General features: G+C 45.5%; 1 protein-coding gene across 1 annotated transcript in view; it reads right to left on the bottom strand.

Moving 5' to 3' along the window:
- The window catches only part of disp3 (dispatched RND transporter family member 3), a 753,445-nt gene that overhangs the window by 283,679 nt on the left and 447,570 nt on the right, over positions 1–22,196 (bottom strand). Inside the window, exon 8 of the mRNA XM_041207440.1 lies at positions 21,889–22,108. Coding sequence (XP_041063374.1) covers positions 21,889–22,108 — 220 coding nt within the window. The remainder of the gene's footprint in view (positions 1–21,888; positions 22,109–22,196) is intronic.

A 22,196-nucleotide genomic window follows, 5' to 3' on the forward strand; every position in this document is an offset into this window, starting at 1 on the left:
GTGTGGGAGATGGATGAGGCACCCAGTATCCCAGCTAGGTGCCCAACCATCAATGGTGTGCAAGGACTTAGATGTCCAGAGTGACCTCACGTAGATGCATGAGCTGCCTGTCATCTCTGCAGGCTCCTCTCAGTGCGCTCTGGATGACGGCAGCAACACCCCTTCCTTTTGCCCATGACCGTCGCATCTGATGAGGCTGCAATGACTAGGGAGATGCCAGGCGTGGTACTGGTTGCTCCCTTCCAGACAGGGCCAGCACAGGCTCCACTGGCCAGAGGATGACCACCAAGGTAATCAAGGCCAACAGAACAGCAGAATCAGCAGGCTGTCTTCAATGCCGGTGCCAGCGATGGAAGAGCACCTACACGTAGCACTCACAAACGTAAGTTAAAGACATCATGAGCACTAGAGGGACAGGTCACTGGTGATTTTATGTTCATTTATGTCTACTTTATCTATACTGGTCTGGGAATGAAGACCAGAGAAGTTTATGTAAATTGTTTGGAATTGCGCAAATGAGATAAATTTTGTTTTTGGCATCAAGGCCTGAGTATGCTCCACCTTTTCATCTAATTGGTGCAGAGTATGTCAGTATGTAATGCTTGACGTAAATGACTCTGAACTTTATTGCACAGGCACTGAGTATTCTTTGAGTTCAAACGAAAGTATCCTTTCAGACATCTGGGATGGAGGAGGCAGCCCTGGCATGCGGTTGAAGCTGATCTTTGGTGGCTGAAGGAGCATTGGATCAAGGCGTCCCTGGTGTTCCTGCCCCCCTGGAGGTTACCGAGGTCTGGCTCCACATCCTCAGCGTTCTCCTCACCATGCTCATCTTCAGACTCACAACTAGACTCATCATCTGTGGCCTGTGCAGCTGCGTCAATATCCCCTTCCTCCAGTGAGTCCCCCATTGCCAGTGCCTGATTGTGGAGAGCGCAGCATGCAACCACTATCAGTGACGCCCGCTCTGGGGAGAATTGTAGTGCTCCCTCTGAACGGTCCGGGCATTGGAAGTGCATCTTCAGAAGACCAATGGTCCTCTCTATCACCACCCTTGTGGAGGCAATGACTCCTGTTATAATGTTGCTCTGCCTCTATTCTTGGGTGGCGGAGAAGCATCATAAGCCACCTTTTCAATTAATAGCCCTTGTCACCCAGCAGCCATCCATCCAGTCGAGCTAGAGCACTGAATAGCCTTGATACCTGTGAGTGTCTTAGGATGTAAGTGTCATGGGAGCTGCCAGGATACCTTGCACAGACTTGCAGAATCTGCATCTTATGGTCACACACTATCTGGACGTTCATCGAGTGGAAGCCCTCCCTGTTGACAATGGCATCCAGCTGATCCATTGGTGCCTTGATGGCCACATGCGTGCAGTCGATTGCATCCTGGATGTGGTGGAACACACCAATCGCTGCAAACCCTCTGGCTCACTTGACATGGCTGGCCGCATCCATTCGGAAATGAATAAATGTCATTACCCACCTGAACAGAGCTTCAGTCACCAGCTTGACGCAACTGTGGACAACTGATTGGGACACTCCACAAAGATCCGCCACTGACCCCTGGAAACAGCCAGGGGCATAGAAGTTGAAGGCCACTGTGACCTTCAGTGCCACCGACAAGGGGTGTCCACCTATACAGTTGGAGGTGATCTCACGCCCAATCACCTGACAAATGGTGGTAAGAGTCTCCCTGGAGAGGCGGAGACTTCTTCGGAATTGCACCTCGGACATGTTGATGTAGCTGCAATGCAGCCTGTAAACCCTGGCAGCAGGGTGGTGGCATCTTCTGCAGCCCCTTACGCCTTGGACTGCCTGCTAGCCCTGCGTCCCTTGTGCTTGCGCCTCTCCTCCCACAGATAACTCCCCTGGAAGCTGCATAGGGACAACTGGCCTCGTCCCCCTTTTGCCCTTCTCTTCCTCCTCAGAGGAGGTGCCACCAGCTGAGAGCACCATCCCAGTTACCAGGATAACAGAAGGTTGTCTGATATATGGAAGGGTCCACATGGTCAAAGTTCTCCAGGGGCCTTGGAGACACCAATAAGTCTTGAAATGAGCCCTAGAAATTCTAAGATTGAAGCTCAGAACAGAGATGAAGCTGTCAAGTTCAAATAAGCAACCAGCAGCAAACTATCTCCTGAACTCCGCACTACTCACAATGGCAATGCTGCTGACCCTTTTATCACACTCTTGGATGAGGTTTCGTTAAAAGTGGGCTGCCCGCCTTCCCGCCTTCCCGTTTTGCTCATGCGATGAGCACGAAATTGTGCGGGCAATGTAAAATCCAGTGCAATTGGCTTTTTTATGGCCTTATGTGGCCCTTTAATTGTTGGCGGGTGCGGCTCCGACATCCGCACGCGTCCGCTGACCTGAAGATTGCTCGCATGCGGGATGACCTCGAGACACTCACCTGACACTTGCACTATTTCATGTCCGTTTGGGTCGGGTGTGCACCTGCCCGCGAGGTGTAAAATTTTGCCCATGCTTGCTAAATTTGCTAATGACACAAAGATAGGTAGGAAAGTAAGTTGTGAAAAAGACATAAGGAGGCCACTGCTTGTCATCTCTACAGGCTCCTCTCAGGGCGCAGTGGATGACAAAGGGATATAGTGAGTGGGCAAAGATTGGACAAATGGAGTATAATGTGGGAAAATGGGAAACTGTCCATTTTCATTCAGGATAAATAAAAAAAAACATTATCTAAATGGAGAGAGTACAGAGCTCTGAGATGCAGAGGGATCTGGGTGTCCTCGTGCACGAATTGCAAAAGGTAGTACGCAGGTACAGCAAATAATTGTAAAGCAAATGGAATGTCATCATTTGTTGCAAGGGGAATTGAAGACAAAAGTAATGAGGTTATCCTTCAGTTATAAAGGGCATTGGTGAGACCACATCTGGGCCTGAATTTTCAGCTTGGCAGGCGGCCACGAATGGAACAGTTAGGAAATGGACTGCTGACCATGACCGGCCTCTGACCACGATTTCATGCTGGCTGACCAATTAATGGCCAGCCAACGTGAAACGCATACTGAAAAGCTCAGCACTGCCGGGGTGGGGGCAGGAAGAGAGTGGGAGGAGGACAGGCAATGAAGTTTCCATGGGCATGGGCAAGCGCTGACAGAAAGCTCCGTGAAGGCAGAGAGCTGGCTCGGGGAGCTGCAGACCTGAAAACCATGAAATAAAGTTTTGAAAATCAAGAAAAAAATGTCCAAGCATCACAATCAGGCACCTGGCCATATAAATGATAAAAATGCTGTCCATAGATTTTTATTTTTATTTAATTTATTAATGGAAACCTTATCCCACCCTTGGATGAGGTTTAGTGAAAAATGCAAAGTCCAGTTGGCCGATTTGCCTGTCCACCAACCGTAAGGGCGATGAAAAATCGGAGACAATTGTGCCACATGCTTTCGACTTTTGCATGTGCCCGACAAGCGAAATATTGCACGAGCACAGGATGATGTTGGGATTCTTACCCAACATCATCTTGCGTGATTTTATGCCTAATCAGGTCGGGTGTGCACCTGTCCGCGGGATGTAAAATTCAGACTCTGGAGTACTGTGTGTGATATTGGTCTCCTTATGTAAGGAATGGTGTAAATATGTTGGAAGTAGTTCAGAGAAGGTTTAATGGACTAATACTTGGAACAGACAGGTTGTCTTATGGGGAAAGGCTAGGCTTGTATCTGCTGGAGTTTAGAAGAGTAAGAGGCGACTTAATTGAAACATATAAGATCCTCAGGGTTCTTGACAAGGTGGATGTGAAAAGGATGTTTCCCCTTGTGGGAGAAGCTAGAACTATAGGTCACTGTTTAAAAATAAGGGGTCAACCAATTGGGGCAGAGATAAGGAGAATTTTTTTCTCTCAGGAAATCGGGAATCTTTGGAACTCTCTTCCTCAAAAGGTTGTGGAGGCAGAACGTTTGAATATATTTAAGGCAGAGGTTGGTAGATTCTTGATAAGTAAGGGGGCGAAAGGTTATTGGGGATAGACAGGAATGTGGAGTTGAGGTTACAATCAGATCAGTCATGATCTTATTGAATGGTGAAGCAGACCCGACTGGCCCATTTCCGCTCCTGATTTGTCTGTTCATATTCCTGATTCGTCCTCCTGGAGGAGGGTAGCCCCTGCGCCGAGGTCACAAGCATCGATGGCTATTTTAAATGCTTGGTTAAAGTCTGGAGCTGCGAGCACTGGTGTGTTTATTAAAATGCTTTCAGTTTCTTGAATGTTTTCTGGCATTTCGCGGTCCATTATTTGCTTTTTTCTGTAGTAGGTCTGTAGAGCAGCTACAGTACTGAAGTTTGGGATGAACTTGTAGTAGAACCTACATATCCCCAAAAATTTCCAGATTTCTTATTTTGTTGTGGGAATGGGAAACTGTACTATTACTTGTAGTTTTGCAGCTCAAGGCAGTACTTGTCCTTGACCCACCACATGTCCAAGGTAGATCACCTGAGCCTTAGCAAACTCGCTCTCTGCAAGGTTGACGACCTCTACCTCGCGGAGGCTGAGCGTCAACTCGCAGACACTTCCTCCTACCTCTCCCTGGACCATGACCCCACCACTGAACATCAAGCCATTGTTTCCAGGACTGTCACTGACCTCATCTCCTCTGGGGATCTCCCTCCCACAGCTTCCAACCTGATAGTCGCCCAACCTCGGACGGCCCACTTCTATCTCCTACCCAAAATCCACAAACCGAACTGCCCCGGTAGACCGATCGTCTCAGCTTGCTCCTGCCCCACAGAACTCATTTCTCGTTATCTTGACTCCCTTCTCTCTCCCCTTGTCCAGTCCCTTCCCACCTACATCCGTGATTCCTCTGACACCTTACGTCACATCAACAATTTCCAGTTCCCTGGCCCCAACCGCTTCCTCTTCACCATGGACGTCCAATCCCTCTACACCTCCATCCCCCACCAGGATGGTCTGAGGGCCCTTAGCTTCTTCCTCGAACAGAGACCCGAACAATCCCCATCCACCACTACTCTCCTCCGTCTGGCTGAACTTGTTCTCACGCTGAACAATTTCTCCTTCAACTCCTCTCACTTCCTCCAAATAAAAGGTGTGGCTATGGGTACCCGCATGGGCCCCAGCTATGCCTGTCTCTTTATGGGGTACGTGGAACATTCCTTGTTGCAGTCCTACTCCGGCCCCCTTCCACAACTCTTTCTCCGGTACATCGATGATTACTTCGGTGCCGCGTCATGCTCTCGTCGGCACTTGGAAAAATTTATTAATTTTGCTTCCAATCTCCACCCCTCCATCATTTTCACGTGGTCCATCTCTGACACTTCCCTTCCCTTCCCTGACCTCTCTGTCTCAATCTCTGGTGATAGACTGTCCACCAATATCCATTACAAACCCACCGACTCCCACAGCTATCTCGACTACAGCTCCTCACACCCCGCTTCCTGTAAGGACTCCATCCCATTCTCTCAGTTCCTTCGCCTCCGTCGCATCTGTTCCGATGATGCTACCTGCAAAAACAGTTCCTCTGACATGTCCTCCTTCTTCCTTAACCGAGGTTTTCCACCCACGGTCATTGACAGGGCCCTCAACCGTGTCCGGCCCATCTCCCGCGCATCCGCCCTCACGCCTTCTCCTCCCTCCCAGAAACATGATAGGGTCCCCCTTGTCCTCACTTATCACCCCACCAGCCTCCGCATTCAAAGGATCATCCTCCGCCATTTCCGCCAACTCCAGCATGATGCCACCACCAAACACATCTTCCCTTCACCCCCCTTATCGGCATTCCATAGGGATCGCTCCCTCCGGGACACCCTGGTCCACTCCTCCATCACCCCCTACTCCTCAACCCCCTCCTATGGCACCACCCCATGCCCACGCAAAAGATGCAACACCTGCCCCTTCACTTCCTCTCTCCTCACCGTCCAAGGACCCAAACACTCCTTTCAAGTGAAGCAGCATTTCACTTGCATTTCCCCCAACTTAGTCTACTGCATTCGTTGCTCCCAATGTGGTCTCCTCTACATTGGAGAGGCCGAGCGTGGACTGGGCGACCGCTTTGCGGGGCGCCTGCGGTCTGTCCGTGGGGGTGACCCAGGCCTCCCTGTCGCTTGCCATTTTGGCGCTCCGCCCTGCTCTCTTGCCCACATGTCTGTCCTTGGCTTGCTGCATTGTTCCAGTGAAGCCCGGCGCGGGCTGGGGGGTCAGCGCCTCATCTTCCGACTGGGTACTTTGCGGCCTTCCGGACTGAATGTTGAATTCAACAACTTTGGGTCGTGAGCTGCCTCCCCCGTCCCCCCCCCCTTTCTGTTTCCCCCTTCCTTTTTTTTCCAATAAATTATAAAGATTTTCCTTTTCCCACCTATTTCCATTATAAAAAAAACCCCACTAGAGCTATACCTTGAGTGCCCTACCATCCATTCTTAATTAGCACATTCATTTAGATAATATCACCAACTTTAACTTTAACACCTATGTGTTCTATTGTACTATTGTCGTTGACATCTTTTGATGATCTGCTTCTATCACTGCTTGTTTGTCCCTACAACCACCTCTCTGTCTCTCTATCTCTCCGCCCCCCACACACACGCCTTAAACCAGCTTATATTTCAACTCTTTCTTGGACTCGAACTCAAGTTCTGTCGAAGGGTCATGAGGACTCGAAACGTCAACTCTTTTCTTCTCCGCCGATGCTGCCAGACCTGCTGAGTTTTTCCAGGTAATTCTGTTTTTGTTTTGGATTTCCAGCATCCGCAGTTTTTTTGTTTTTGTTTTGACCACTAAGTCAGCTGACTATAATTACTGGAAGAGGATTTTCAGTTGTTCCTAATGAGTTTCTAGGTGTCACTGTACACTAGGAGGCTGTCAAGGTACACTACGCAATTGAATATGCCCACCACTACCTGGTTCATCAGCCTTTGAAAGGTGGCTGGCAGATTTCTGTGTCCAAATGGCTTGACTTGGCACTGGTATAACTCATCCAGAGTCATGAAAGTGGAGAATTCCTTCACACAGGAGGTCAAGGGAATCTGCCAGTATCCCTTGAGTAAACCTTTCTTTGTAATGTAGGCTGCGATACTTATCCTACCTATCAGGTAGGAGACAGCTCTAGTCACTGCATTAACCTTGCGGTTGTCAATGCAAAGCCTTGTGGAGCTGCCTGGCTTAGGCATGATCACAACTGGGGAGGTCCAGCTACTGCTGCTAGGCTCTATTAGTTGGCGTTCCAGGGTGTAATTAATCATTTCCTGAACCTGGGGCAGCTTTTCTGGACCGAGACCGTAGGGATGTGGCCTTATGGGAAGGGCCTCTCCATTATCCACATCATGTAGACCTAAAGTTGTGGAGCTTGGCTTGTCTCTACGGATGTTTTTAAATGTAGTGCACAGCCTTGTCAGGTCTTCTCGCTGTTCTGCATTTAGTTGGGTGACTATGGTGTCCAACTTCTCTAGAATTTCTGTGTTTGCTGGACAGTAGATGGTTCAATGTGGCTCTCACCCATATGTCCCTCCAATTCATCTTCACTGTTCCTTTCATCCTCCAGGTCTGTGGCTATTGGACAGACCATTACCTGCTTGTCCCCTTCTCGGCTATGATATTATTTTATCGTCTTGACATAATACAACTTTTGCTTTTTTCTGCGGTCCGGGGTATCAGTTAGGTAGTTTACCTCCCCAAGCTTCTTTGCCACTCTGTACGGGCCACTGAACCGGGTTTTTAGGGGCTCACTAAGTATTGGTAGGAGCACTAGTGTGTAGCGTACTGGCTGAAAAGTTCAGGCCCTGGCACATTTGTCTGCCTGTTTCTTCATAGCTGTTTGGGAGATTTTTAAGTGTTATTGAGCCACATCACAGGCTCTCATGACATGCTCATGGAACACAGTTACGCAGTTTAACATGGAGACTTCCTCCTACTGTTCTAAAACTCTTTCCTTGATTAGTTTCAGAGGACCTCTCACTTGGTGTCCATAAACCAATTCAAATGGAGTAAAACCAGTTGACTGAATGAGTGAGTCTCTTGTAGCAAATAGAAGAAAACCTAATCCTTTATCTCAGTCATGGGGATACTCATGGCAGTATGCCCTGATCATTAATTTTAGCATCTAGTGGTACCATCCTAGTACCCCTGCTGCTGTGGGTGATACATTGAGTGCTTCAACTGGTCATGCCCAGGTTTCCCCATTCTTCCTGGAATATTTGTGACATGAAATTTGAGCCCTGATTTGACTGGATCTCCGTGGATAGTACATACCAGATAAAGAATTGTGTTAATTCCCCCACCACTATTTTGGCAGATATGGTTCTCAGGGGCATAGTCTTTGGTAAGCGGGTAGCCACATCCATGATGGTGAGGATATACCCTTTTTTTTGGGTAGGGGACCCCCACAGAGTCCACTAGCACCTTACTGATTGACTCCCCAAAAGCTGGCATGGGAATGATAGGTGCAGGTTTTATTGCAGGTGGGGGTTTTCGCACAAACTAGCTAGTGTGGCAGGATCTGCAAAAGCTTACTACATCCTTGTGGAGGTGTGGCCAGTAAAAATGCTGGCTGATGCAGTCTTAGGTTTTTTGTATACCAAAATGCCCAGCCAACAGGATTTTGAATGCTAGCCTTAATATTTCCCAATGGTACCTCAGTAGCACCGCTACCAGCTGGATCATTGTCCATTCTCATTTGCAGGTACTTGAGGATCTTTCCACTTCCTCATCCATACCTCATTTTTAATGTAGTAGCATTCAGGGATTGCCTCTGCTTCAGTTTCAGTTTGGGCAACCTGAGCTAACCTTTTTAACAGTGAGACAGTCGGCTTTCCAAGCTGCAACAAAAGAGGATCTATTTATTACCTCCTCGGGGTCCTCTAAATTCCCAAGAAAGGTCTCAGATAACCAGACAGTGGGGGCATCTGTCTGCAGTGCCACTTCAGCCTGCTCTGATGGAGTTTGTCTGGCCATAGATCAGGTTACCACAGAGTCAGGGAAAACACCAGGCACTTCCTCCTGCAGTTGTTCTGTCTTTCTGACCTTGGTTGGCTTCTCTAAGTCTACTGGGAATACTATCACATTTGACCCACCAGGTCACTGCAAAGGAGCAGGTCAACCCGGTCTACAGACAAACTGGGGACGAATCCCATGGTCATCGGTCCTGATACAAGGTCACACTCCAAGTGCACATGCTATAAGGGGATGGGCTGTTTCAATACCTTTTACCAACACCCTGGCACTTACTGCACCTGCTAGCGGAAAGGTTATGCCTTTTCCCAGCAGCCAGAGTTTGGCTGGCCCCTTATCCCTCTGTATCACTATAGGCTTGTTCACAACACTCTGGGGAAATGTGGCCACTCTTCCTTCTGGTAACTCTCGGGGTTTTTTTAAACTCAGGTGCACCCACAGTAGTGTGTCTGCAGGGATTTGCTGCCACTGTCAGAACCATAGCCTGGTCTGCTATGCTTTCGCTGTCTCTCTCGCTGACTCCCATTTTCTGTGCAGGGTTGTGTGCCCCAACAAATCCAAAGGTTTTTCCCATAACTTCCAGCAATCAGCAAGGAGATGTCCTGCCTTGTGGCAGTTTAAACACACAGGCTTCATGGACTTCTAAACTTCACTCACTGCTCAGCACCATCCTTTCTGGCCTAAGGTGGATCCTTTAAGCTTCCAGCTGACCCTTCTTTCCCATAGGTGATCAGTTTCCTATCACTCTCCCACCTCTTATCCTTCCCAGTTGGTTGAGGGAGATGATGGAAGGGTTTCCTTTGGGATGAGGGTTTGTGGACAAAGTCAATCATTGGCCAGGTTTCCTGTCTGTTTTGCCCCTGTTACTCTCTGTTCCTTTATGTGAGTTCTTATCGGGAAGGGTGTGGAGCTTTTAAATTCCGAGGACACTTATTTCAAGAAGGTTTTCGTGGGTGGCCTAAATTTTAAGCACCCATACGCACCATTCAAAAGTGAGTTGCTTCTGCCATTCATACTCCAGGTATGTCTGGTCAGGCTGTATCTTGAGGGTACAGAATTTCTGACAGTATGCCTCTGGCACTAACTGGTATGTGCTTAAAATAGCCCTTTTGCTGCCTCCTAGCTTTTTTCACTTCCCTCAGCAAAAGGGAGTAAACTTCATGAGCTTTTCCTGTCATCCTACTCTGCAACAGCAGGGACCAGTGTTGGGCTGGCCACTTTAACTGCTGTGCTACTCTTTCGAAAAAGATAAAGAAGGCATCCACCACTTTTTCATCAAACTTAGGCATTAAAAGGATACACTTGAATACCTTAGCCCTTAAGTCTGAGCCTGGGGTCATTCCGTCAACAGGAGTGTCTTCAATGGGCACAATGGGATCCTTCATTATCAGCTCGACTATTTTAATATAAACTCCCTTTCCTTTTCTCTTTCCTGGAATTCTTTTTCCTCCTTCCGTTCATGCCTGCCTTGCTCTATTTCCCGTTCCTGCCTGTCTCTCTTTTCATCTTTCCTCAAATTCCAGTTCTAATTTCCGCTGCTCTAAGCTTAATTTCTCTGCCACTAATTTATCTGTTTTAGCATCTATTTCTGCCCCTAGATGTATCACCATCTGTTCTAAAATTTCTGTTTTTCTGGCTTTCATGTGAAACTCCACCTTCTAGTTAAACTTTTAATTCTAAGGACAGTGGCCTTAACTTCTCACGAGTAATTTCTTCCTGTTCTATGAAAGCATTGACATCAAATGTAGATGCTTTAGCACTTTAGTGTTACATACCCAAGAAAACCTTTTGCAGTTTTTAAATTGCTTTTGAAGAAACAATTTAATTTCTCCACTCCAATTCTTTCATCAGTCTGTGGGAATGATCCTGGACAAGCCCCCAATTTTTTTACGGCCAGATGAGGAAGAGTGAACTCTCTTCCCTCTATTCAACCTCTTTGGTTGGTCACAACAAAGGTCTACATTTCTTTTTCACAAAGTTGTGCCTTTTTCAAATCAGGATATATTGGCCTATTTATGCTGTGAGCAATAAAGAGCCAAATAAACAAGGCTTTCTTCAGTCAAAAAGCACAATAATAGAAACACGGTGTCACGCATTGGGCCATAAACTCATTCTCCCACATCCATACACACACACACAAACAGACACATACAGGTAGAGTTGGCTTCTCAAACCAGATGCAAACTTATTCCAAAAGAGAGAGAGGAAGAGAGAGAAAGCCCTCAATTTGTTTCCTCTGCTGAAGACTTTCTTGACACCACCTGCGTCACTTGAAATCTCTCTCTAGTGGCTGGCAGCCTTCCCTTGAAATAATTCATCCATTGTGTATTTCCAAATGATTTTGGCTGTGCCTGTCTGTGACAGCCATTGTTGCAATATCCAGTACTTTGCATTTTTAATATCAATTCCTTAGACAGTTACAAGTTTTGATGGGTGTCTGGATTACAGGAAACGTGGTTTATTGTTTCTTGCTTTCACCTTGGAATGTGGCCTTGCATTTGGAAAGCAGTTTGCTCTGTCTCAGTTCAAATTGCAAAATTTCCAGTCAGTTGAAAGTTGAGAAATCATATTTTCAAAAATAAAGGGCCATAGCCTCATGATAGTAGTGTAATATACCCTGACACATACACAAGCAAGATTAGATTTGCAGAAAACAGAAGTTAGTTTCCAGCAATGTTTTTCAGTTGATAAATCAAAAGTACCAACTGGGAATCAACTTAAATTATCACATTTTCAATATGTTCTGTAAAATGTAAAGGAATTCTTGAAAAGGTGACAGAGAGAGTGTCTTGTAGTATATACAGGTCAAGGCGCTCTTGGCAATAAGACTGAACTGTGCAGTTGCCAGTGAGCTAATGGTATTTATTTCTTGCATTTCCAAAAGGGGCAGGCTGTGTGTATGGGGGTTGGGGGGAGAGAAGAGCACCTTATTTACCACAAAATCATTGATGGGGTATTTATACTTATGAATATTATCTCACTAAAACTAAGGGAAGAAATCTTTCTTCCGCAGTGGTTTAACCCATATTACCAAATCAAACATACCCTCATTGTAAGCAATGGGTTTTGAAAGGCAAGAATCTTCAGCCCCAGTAGTTTTTACCTTACTTGTTGATTTACTGTTGTTCTTCTCAAAGTCTGTGTTTTAAAAAAAAATCTTTCACTGAATGTAAGCGTTGCTGGCAAGACCAGCATTTCTTACCCATCCCTAATTGCCCTTGAGAAGGTGGTAGTGAGTTGCTGCCTTGAACCACTGCAGTCCATGTGGTGTAGCTAGACCGACAGTGCTTTTAGGATAGGAGTTCCAGTATTTTGACCAGTGACTGTGAAGGAACAGCAATATAGTTCCAAGTCAGGATGGTTTGTAGCTTAGAAGAGAACTTGCAGGTGGTGTGCCCATGCATCTGCTGCCCTTGTCCTTCTTTGTGGTACAGGTTGTGGGTTTGGAAGGTGGATTCAAAGGAGCTTTGATGAGTTGATGCAGTGCATCTTGTAGATAGTACATACTGCTGACACAGTGGGCTGGTGGTGGAGGGACTGAATGTTTAAGATGGTGCCTGGAGTGCTGATCAAGTGGGTCTTGGATGGACTCAGGCTTCTTGAACATTGCTGAAACTGTACTCATCCAGGCAAGTGGAGAGTATTCCACTGCACTCCTAATTTATGCCTTGTAGATGTTGGGCAGGCTTTGGGGACTCAGGTGAGTTAGTTGCCACAGAATTCTCAGCCACAGTATTTATATCATTGCTCCAGTTAAATTTCTGGTCAATGGCAACCCTGAGGATGTTGATATTGGGGGAGTCAGCGATGGTAATGATTTTGAATGTCAATCGGATATAGTTAGATTATCTATTGTTGGAGATGGTCATCGCCTGGCACTTGTGTGGTGTGAATGTTACTTACCACTTATCAGCCCAAGGCTTTTCAGGTTTTATTGCATACGGGCACAGACTGATTCAGTATCTGAGACATTGTGAATAGTACTGAACACTGCAATCAGTCAGCCTCCCACTTCTGACATTATGATGGAGGGAGGGTCATTAATGAAGCAGCTACAACACTAGCATCAACCCAACAATGTGGAAAATTGCCCAGGTATGTCCTGTACACAAAAAGCAGGACAAATCCAACCCAGCTAATTACCACCCCTTTGGTCTACTCTCGGTCATCAGCAAAGTGATAGAATGTGTCATTGACATTGCTATCATGCAGCACTTACTTAGCAATAACCTGCTCACTGATACTCAGTTTGGGTTCCACCAGGGCCATTCAGTTCCTGACCTCATTACAGCCTTAGTCCAAATATGGACAAAAGAACTGAACTCAAGAGGTGAGGTGAGAATGGCTGCCCTTGACATCAAGGCAGCATTTGACTGATTGTAGCATCAAGGAACCCTATCAAAACTGGAGTCAATGGGAATCAAGGCGAAAACTGTCCACTGGTTGGGGTCATACCTAGTGCAAAGGAAATTGTTTGTGGTTGTTGGAGGTCAATCTTCCCTGTCCCAGGACACCACTGCAGGGGTTCCTCAGGGCAATGTCCGGTGCCCAACCATCATCAGTTGCTTCATCAATGAACTTCCTTCCAACATAAGGTCAGAAGTGGGGTTGTTCACAGATAATTGCACAATGTTCAGCACCATTCGTGACTCCTCAGATACTGAAGCAGTCTGTGATCATATGCAGCAGGACCTGGATAATATTCAGGCTTGGGTTAACAAGTGGCAAGTAATTTTCACACCACACAAGTGCCAGGCAATGACCATTCCAACAAGAGAGAAACTAACCATCTCCCATTGACATTCAATGGCATTATCATCGCTGAATCCCCCACTATCAACATCCTGGGGGTTACCGTTGACCTAAAACTGAACTGGACTGGTCATATAAATACTGTGGCTGGAAGAACAGAACAGGGGCTAGGAATCCTGTGGTGAGTAACTGATCTCCTGATTCCCTGATTCCACCATCTACAAGGCACAAGTCAGGAGTGTGGTGGAATACTCTCCACTTGCCTGGATGAGTGCAGCTCCAGCAACACTCAAGAAGCCTGACACCATCCAGGATAAAGCAGCACACTTGACTGGCACCCTGTCCACAAACATTCATTCAATCCATCACTGACACACAGTGGCAGCAGTGTGTATCATCTGCAAGATGCACTGCAGGAACTCACCAAGCCTCCTTAGACAGTACCTTCCAAATCCACGACCACTACCATTTAGAAGGACAAGGCCTACAGCACATGGACTGCAGCAGTTCAAGAAGGTAGCTCACCACTACCTTCTCAAGGGCAATTAGGGATGGGCAATAAATGCTGGCCTAGCCATTCACGCCTGCCTCCCATGAAAGAATAAAAAATAATGCTGATAAAAGGTGATTGGGCCAGGAACACTACCTGAGAAACTCTTTCAATAACGTCCTGGGGCTGAGATGATTGGCCTCGAAAATCGTTCAGCTCCAATCCGTAGAGAGTTCCCCCACTACTCACCATAATTCCCATTGATTTCAATTTTGTTCGGGTTCCCTGTTGACACACTCAGTCAAATACTGCCTTGATGTCAAGAGTTATCACAATCACCTTGCCTCTGGAGTTCAGCGCTTTGTCCATGTTTGGGCCAAGGCTGTAATGAGGTCAGGAGCTGAGAGGCCTGAGTAGAACCCAAACTGAGCAGGTGATTGCTGTTCAAGTGCCGCTTGATAGCACTGTCGACAACATCTTCTATCGCTTAGCTGATTATCGAGGGTACTGATGGGGCAGTAATCATCCTGCTTTTTGTGGACAGACATACCTGGGCCATTTTCAACATCACTGGGTAGATGCCAGTGTTTTAACTGTCCAATACCATTCACAACTAGATGTGCAGGACTCTAGAGCTTTGACCTGAACCATTGGTTGTGGGATTGCTTAGCCCTGTCTATTGCATCAAATGTCCATTGTTTAGCTTATATCTAATCCTCTGTTGTAGTTTCACCAAGTTGGCACCTCCTTTTTAAGATATACCTTGTACTGCTCATGGCACATTCTCTTGCAATCTTCATTGAACCAGGGTTGATCCCCTTGTTTGATGGAAATGGAGTGTGGGATATGCCAGGTCAAGAGGTTACTGATTGTGATTGAATACAATTCTGCTGCTGGCCCACAGTGCCAAATAGATTGGTGAGGCCGAGGTCAAGTATGTTTTTCTCTCTTGTTGGTTTCCTCACTACCTGCCACAGACCCAGTCTGGCAGATATGTCCTTCAGGACTTGTCAAGCTCATTCTGTGTTGGTGTTACTGAGCCACTCTTGGTGACGGGCATTGAATTCCCATAGTGTATTCTGTGCTCCTGCAGTTTATGACCTACTATTCACCTTCAGTGCTTCTTCCAAGTTAGCTGAGGGTGAATAGTAGGTTGCAAACAGCATAATGTGTTCTTGCCCATGTTTTATCTGATGCCATGAGACTTCACATGGTCCAGAACCCATGTTGAGGGCTCCCAGGGCAGCTTTCTCCTGACTGTATACATTGTGTCGCCACGTCCGATGGGCCTGTCCTGCCTGTAGGACAGGGCACACCCAGTGGATAGTAATAGAGGTATCTGGGACATTGTATGTAAGGTATTATTTGTGTGTACTACTATGTTAGGTTGTTGCTTGACTCGTCTATGGGACAGCTCTCCCAATTTTGGGACAGAAGGATTTTGCAGGGTCAACTAGCAGGGTGTGCTGTTGTCATTTCCAGTGCCTATGTCAATTCTGGGTGGTCCGTCTGCTTTTATTCCTTTTCGACTTTTCTGGAAAAATTTGGTTCAACTGAATGGCTTGCTGGGTCATTTCAGGGGTAGTTAAGAGTCAACTACTTTGTGCTGGTCTGGAGTCATATTTAGGCCAGACCGGGTAAGGCTTGCAGGTTTCCTTCCCTAAAAGAACATTAGTGAACTGGATGGGTTTTCATGACAATCTGATCGTTTCATGGTCACCATTACTGAAACCAGCATTTTAAAAAAAGATTTGTTAATTGAATTTAAATTTCATCAGCTGCTGTGGTGGGATTTGAACTAATGTGCAGCTGCTATTATTCTGAGCCTCAGGATTACTTGTCCAGCAACATTACCACAATGCCACCATCCCTCTAAGCCATCAGTAACAAGAATACTCAGAGGGGAGGAGGAGAGCTTGTTTTAAAACAACTTCTTTTATACTGTGCTGTAACCATTCTATAATATCCTTAGGATGTCTCAAGGCACCTCACATCCTATTAATTATGTTTACGATGCTGTCTTTGATGTTATGTTGGGAAACGTGGTAGCCAACTTGCCAAAAAAGCTAATCAGTTGATTTGCTTTTAGCCGCATTGGTTGAAGAATTAAATGTTGGTTAATACATTGGAAGAACTCATCTGTTCATCTTTGAATACTGCTATGTGATCTTTTATGTCAACCTGAACAAACAGCTTGGGCCTTGGATTAACAATATTTGAAAGCTGGAACCTGTGACCATGTTGCACTTGTGCTGCACTGAAGTATCAACCTAGAAAATAGTTTTAACTCTTCCAATAATTTAGATCTATACATTGTAAGGAACATATCTTTTTATTTCTGTTGATCTGTTGTAAAGAACAAATCTTATTTTCTGTTGGACTGGGGATTAAAGTTACAATGGCTGCAGGTTGAAAAACATGTTCAATGGAACAGGATGAGAGATATGTACAATGTTGCAGTCCTGGAACAGAATATGCCATGAAAGACAGGATGGTGCCAGAAAGGAGTCCTGGACCAAGAGAGCTGCCTGGCAAAAGCATTTTAATTGGCTCCTGACCAGATGGCCAGGTTTTATATGAAAGCAGTGCAGCTGATTAGCTCCTAGCCTGAAAGGAACAAGACCTGAAACCTCTCTCTACTGTGAGTATAAGATTTCAGTAATCCTACAATAATAGCTAGATGGCCTTTTTCTTCTCATATCTCTATAACCTGATCTCTCTCTGAAAACCCCTGTCAAGAGGCAAAGGGGATAATCACTGTTAGAGACATTGAAAGGTAAATGCTCAACCAGTGAACTAAATGCTGAAAGTGCTGGAAGACCACCTTGTGTCATTAACAAGAACTGAAAGGAGTTTGGAAGACATCGATCAAAATCAACCCATTGAATCCTGTATTCCAGAATTGGTGTTATCGAACTGTTTTATCCGACCCTTAAAATCCATGTTTTGTGTGTCTTGTATGTGTGTGTATAAGGATTTAAGAAGGGGTTGAATTTAGGTTACAGAGTTAGAAATCAGCAGTTCATATACCTTTCTTTTGCTACTGATTAACAACAGTTTGTTCAATAAACACTTATTTACTTATTAAGTTTACAAACCTGGTGCTCGTATTCTCTTAACCTAAATTGAACAGTTAGGTAGAATTAGGGCAATCTGGTGGTTTGGTCAAACATTTTCACATTTGTCATGGCTCAGGGAACAGTGGGGCTTGATATTACAGCGCACTATCCCTAGTGAGTCATGACAACATTATGACGTGCATAGGATTTATCCACTTCAAGAGTCTGAGTTCAGAGGCCATTGGAATCATGTTGGTAATTGGGTGTGATATTTTCTATTACATCACATTTAGACTATGTGTCATTTCCTTTGAATTTTGAAGCACTGGATAACACAAGATATGTGCATATTTGCAGTCATATTCAAAGATTCAGAAGGTAATTGGAATACCTCAGGTTTATAAGTTACCATGGGTGCTATTTAATGGAGGTGATGAGCATCTCACCCACTAGCTTGAAGGCTGGTGAGAACCCAGCATCCCATTTTTTTGGGAAGGTCCACCGCAATAAGTGCCAATTAGGCACTTAACTGGGCAGTGGCAGGCCTTCCCTGGGATCAAAGACTCCGAGGTTGGCAACTTTTTATTGCTTGGCAGTACCACCTGGCAGGTGGTGCCTGCTGCCAGTACTACCCCCGCCAGAGGCCTTGGAAAACCATGTACCCAGGCACAGGTGAGAGGTGTTGGGGTGGGGTGGGATGGGGTTGATGTGGGGGTCAGCATTAAAGTAACGTAGAGAGATAATAGTGCAAGCAGTTAGTGTTGGTATGAGTACAGGGTAATTTTCCTTTAATATGTCCATCGACAGCTTTAGAGTGGTCTTTTAAAGGTCAAGAAACTGGCAGCGTGGCAAAATTAGGAGTTAATAACTATTTGGTTTCCCCAAACTTATACTGTATTAAGTTTAAAATTACTTCAGTGAGATACTCTGATCAGTCAACATTTTGATTTAGTGCAGTATTAATATTTATAATCTATTTGAAATGTGGTCCCAATTTTAATGACGTGCCAGATCATCTGACATTCCCACGATTTATCCATGTCACAGGATAATTCATTGCTGGATATTATTTCACTATTACAAGGAAGGTTTATTCTCTGGCAAGATCTCTGAAGAAAACCATTTAATATTCCTTCATTGTGCAGACGTGATCTCCCTGGCTCAGAGTTCCATTTAAAAAGCGAATTATGGATGCTAATCTCTCCATCCCTGTTCTGTCAGCCTGCATGTGAATGCAGTTGAGAAAATGATTACACACTGAGGAGAAGGAGTGAGACAAAGGGATCAGTGCTGTGGAATCACAGCAGAGCTTATGGCATATGTGTCTGAATATAAAGTGGATAAAAACAGTGTGAAAGAAACTCTGATACAGGGTGCTTATGGAGTAGTCACTGCTTAATTTCCTGTTATTACATTAAGATTCTATAAAGTGAATTTTCCCAATTATCATTTTTTTAAATGCAGTTTTCAGCCCTCTTTCAGTCAGTGAGTTCATACCAAGTGCCCACAACATCATCTGCTCTATATAATGCAGAAATCCATAGAAAAGAAGATAGAAAACATAAATGAAAGAGAAAATCTACTGAGTCAAAACAGAAACTAAAAATGCTGCAAATGCTCAGCATTTTAGGCAACATCCCTATTTATTAACCAACAAACCCCTCCTCATTTTCTTACCATCTCCCCATTAATCTCTACACAAAGTAGATTATGAGGAGGAAGGTTGTTCAGTCCATTTTAGCTAAAACATCTGGAAAAATTCCACTGTCCAACATGACACAATAGAAACGTTTCTTAAAAATGCTTTCAGGAATTTTACCTACAATAACCCTACCCAGAATTCAATGGGCCATAACTTCCAAGCCCCCCAGCGTCATATTGGGAGGATACCCCAAGGATGGGGTAGAGGAGGGAACCCCCTAAAGAGGCATGGTGGGGGGGGAAACAACTTAAAGAGGTGCAGGGGGAGGGAACAACCTAAAGAGATGTGGGGGGAGGGGGAAACAGCCTAAAGAGATGTTGCATTGGAAAGGAACCCTCTAAAATGGCGTAGGGGGAAACGTATAAAGAGGCGGGGGAACAACCTATAGAAGCAGGGGGGCAGGGGGATTTTCTCTTTCATTTAAGTTTTCTATCTTCTTTTCTATAGATTTCTGTATTATGTAGAGCAGATGATGTTGTGGGCACTTGGTATGAACTCACTGACTGAAAGAGGGCTGAAAACTGCATTTTAAAAAAAAAGAGAATTGGGAAAATTCACTTTATAGAATCTTAATGTAATAACAGGAAGTTAAGCAGTGACTACTCCATAAGTTGGGGAAACAAACTAAAGAGGTGTAGTGGGGGGGAACAACATAAAGAGCCACGGGGGTGAGAGGGGCAACAACCCAAAGAAGTGCAGGGGGAGGGAACAACCTAAAGAGGCGGCGGGGTGTGGGGGAAACAAACTAAAGAGGTGCTGGGGGGGGGGGGGGGGGGGGGGGGGTGGGGGGGGGGGGGTAACAACCTAAAGAGGCATTGTTGGGGGGGGGGTGCAGAATATAAAGAGGTGCAGGGGGAAGGAACAATCTAAAGAGGCACAGTGGCGTGAGGTGGAACAACCTAATAAAGTAGTGGTGGTAGGGGGAACAACCTAAAGAGGTGAGGGAGGGGGGGGTGAAGAAACCTGAAGAGGCATGGGGGCATGGGGAAACAACCTAAAAGGGCACAGGGCGGTGATGGGAACAACCTAAAGAGGTTGGGGGGGGTGGTGGTGGTGGCCCCTAAAGAGGCACAGGGTGGGAGGACACACTAAAGAAATGGAGGGGAGGGGACATCCCAAAGAGGCAGGGGGGATAGGGGGGAGGGGACACCCTAAAGAGTTGGGGGGGAGAATCCCCTTAAAGAGACAGGGAGAGCACCCCCTAAAAAGGTGTGGGGGGAGGACCCTTTGAAAGAGGCGTGGGGTGAATCCTCTTTGGACGTTTCCAGGTAAGGTTTGCATGGCAATTACCCAGAAGTGCAAACTTCCAGTGGGCACTGGCCTTGCACTTGGAAACATCTGAAATGTGATTTAAATCACTAGCTCCCGATGGTCCTGACTGCATTACATCAATAATTACCCAGAAAAAGTCAAGTTTGAAATGGTTTTAATCCTTCTGGGTAACAATTGTACAGACTCAAACTGACCACACACAGGACATCCCCCCACACCATCCTTGGATTCTCCACACCCCTGACTAATGCACCACCACTTAACAGGTCTCCCACACCCACCGACTACCCTGCCATGGGAATCTCCACCCCCTCCTCAGCGACTCCCTCCTTGGGGACACCTCCACACCGGACCCTGTCCCAGGTGACTCCCCTGCACACCCCACTGGATTCCCTGGCCCGCTCCTAGGGGTCTCCCCCAACCTCCCAAGTGATCCCCCCCACCACCTCATTCATGTGCAAAAAAATCTTCCAGAGACTCACTCTAAATGATCCTTTCTCTACTTTGACCAAATACCTTCTTGTTCTACTGATACAGTTCAGTCTGAAGTAGCGTCTGGATTTACCTTTTTTAAACTGCAGATAACTTTAGACAATTCTGACTGATTTTCTTCCAAAGTTAAAAACACTTAAATTTTTTGAAGTCTTTCCTTACATTGCTCAGGTCTGTGATAACAGAGACCATTCTTGTAACTCTTTTCTGTACCACCTCCAGGGTTTGAAAGTCTCCAGTGTCACACAGTGATCAGAACCAGAGATACACTGAGATGATCTATATATACCATAGCCTTCCTTGGTAATTTATTCTGAGTTCAGCTGCCAACTTCCCTTCTTACCCCTAACTTCCTCATTTTTGCCTCATATCCTCCAATATGTGAACCCTTTGCCTTGCTGGACAATTTACCTAAATCAATTTTGTCAGTCCTTGGGTTTAGCACATCATATCACAGAGTGACAGCAACTAAATCAGCATAAATCTGGGAACAAGCATTTTTATTTGATTTATTAGTAACACAATAATACTGCTACCATCCTACAGCATTGGATGTACCAGGCATACTGATGTATCTATCACTAAGCTGCAAACAGAGTGGAGGGAGATAGGACTGGTTGGATGAGAGAATTGCTTTCATTACCATTTCAGTATAAAATTTAAGAAAAACAAACAAGACTATTGTGATTAATTGAGGTGTATATAAAGTTACATATAAAAGCTATGCGTATGGTCCATTTGGGAACTGTACTGCCCAATAAGGAATTGAGTCAAACAGGCTCATCCTAGGTTCAATCCTTGTTGAATTAGTTGATCATAGTTTTGGTGGCAGTAATATCACTGTAATTGACCTCAGTGCCCCTTGGCTAAGCAACAGGCAAAATCAACCAGAGTTTCAGCTCCGACTACTATCCATATGCCTTTGCTGGGAAGTACATTTATGGACACTGGTTGATGGGAACAGGCTTAGCTGTGAAGCCTAATACTAAAGTCACAGGATGAATAGTTATTTAGGAAAATTAATGAAGGTAAACTGACTCAAGTGAAAGCATTGATTAGGACCTTCAGGAAAGGGAGAAAACTGGGGAGAACAGAAACATTTTTAAAGAAATAATTACACGGTTAAGTGCATACTGCACATATAAATGTTCAGGCTGTCTTCTCTTAAGCACAATCATGTACTTAAGTTACTCACTTGGTGGACTGTGAGGCCAACAGATCGACGTAGGAGATCACAAACTTCTGAAACTTCCTGTGCTGTTCTTCCCAACGGTCATCCACTGAGTAGTAATTGGGAAGCGGGGCTCCAAACAGGATCTCACTACGAAGCAGTGAGCTTTTCATGTTTTCTGCTGTGAGTCCCTCATCGACATACCAGTAAAACTCAGGGTGAGTAATAGCCAGCTGGAGTGAGCCTGGAAAATTAAAATCAATATTAATCATAACATAGATAATAAATAAAGTGAAGTTCTGGCTGTTACTTATATAATGCTCTCAGTAATT

Source organism: Carcharodon carcharias, chromosome 15 (genome assembly GCF_017639515.1).
Source record: "Carcharodon carcharias isolate sCarCar2 chromosome 15, sCarCar2.pri, whole genome shotgun sequence".
Classification (NCBI taxonomy): Eukaryota; Metazoa; Chordata; class Chondrichthyes; order Lamniformes; family Lamnidae; genus Carcharodon; species Carcharodon carcharias.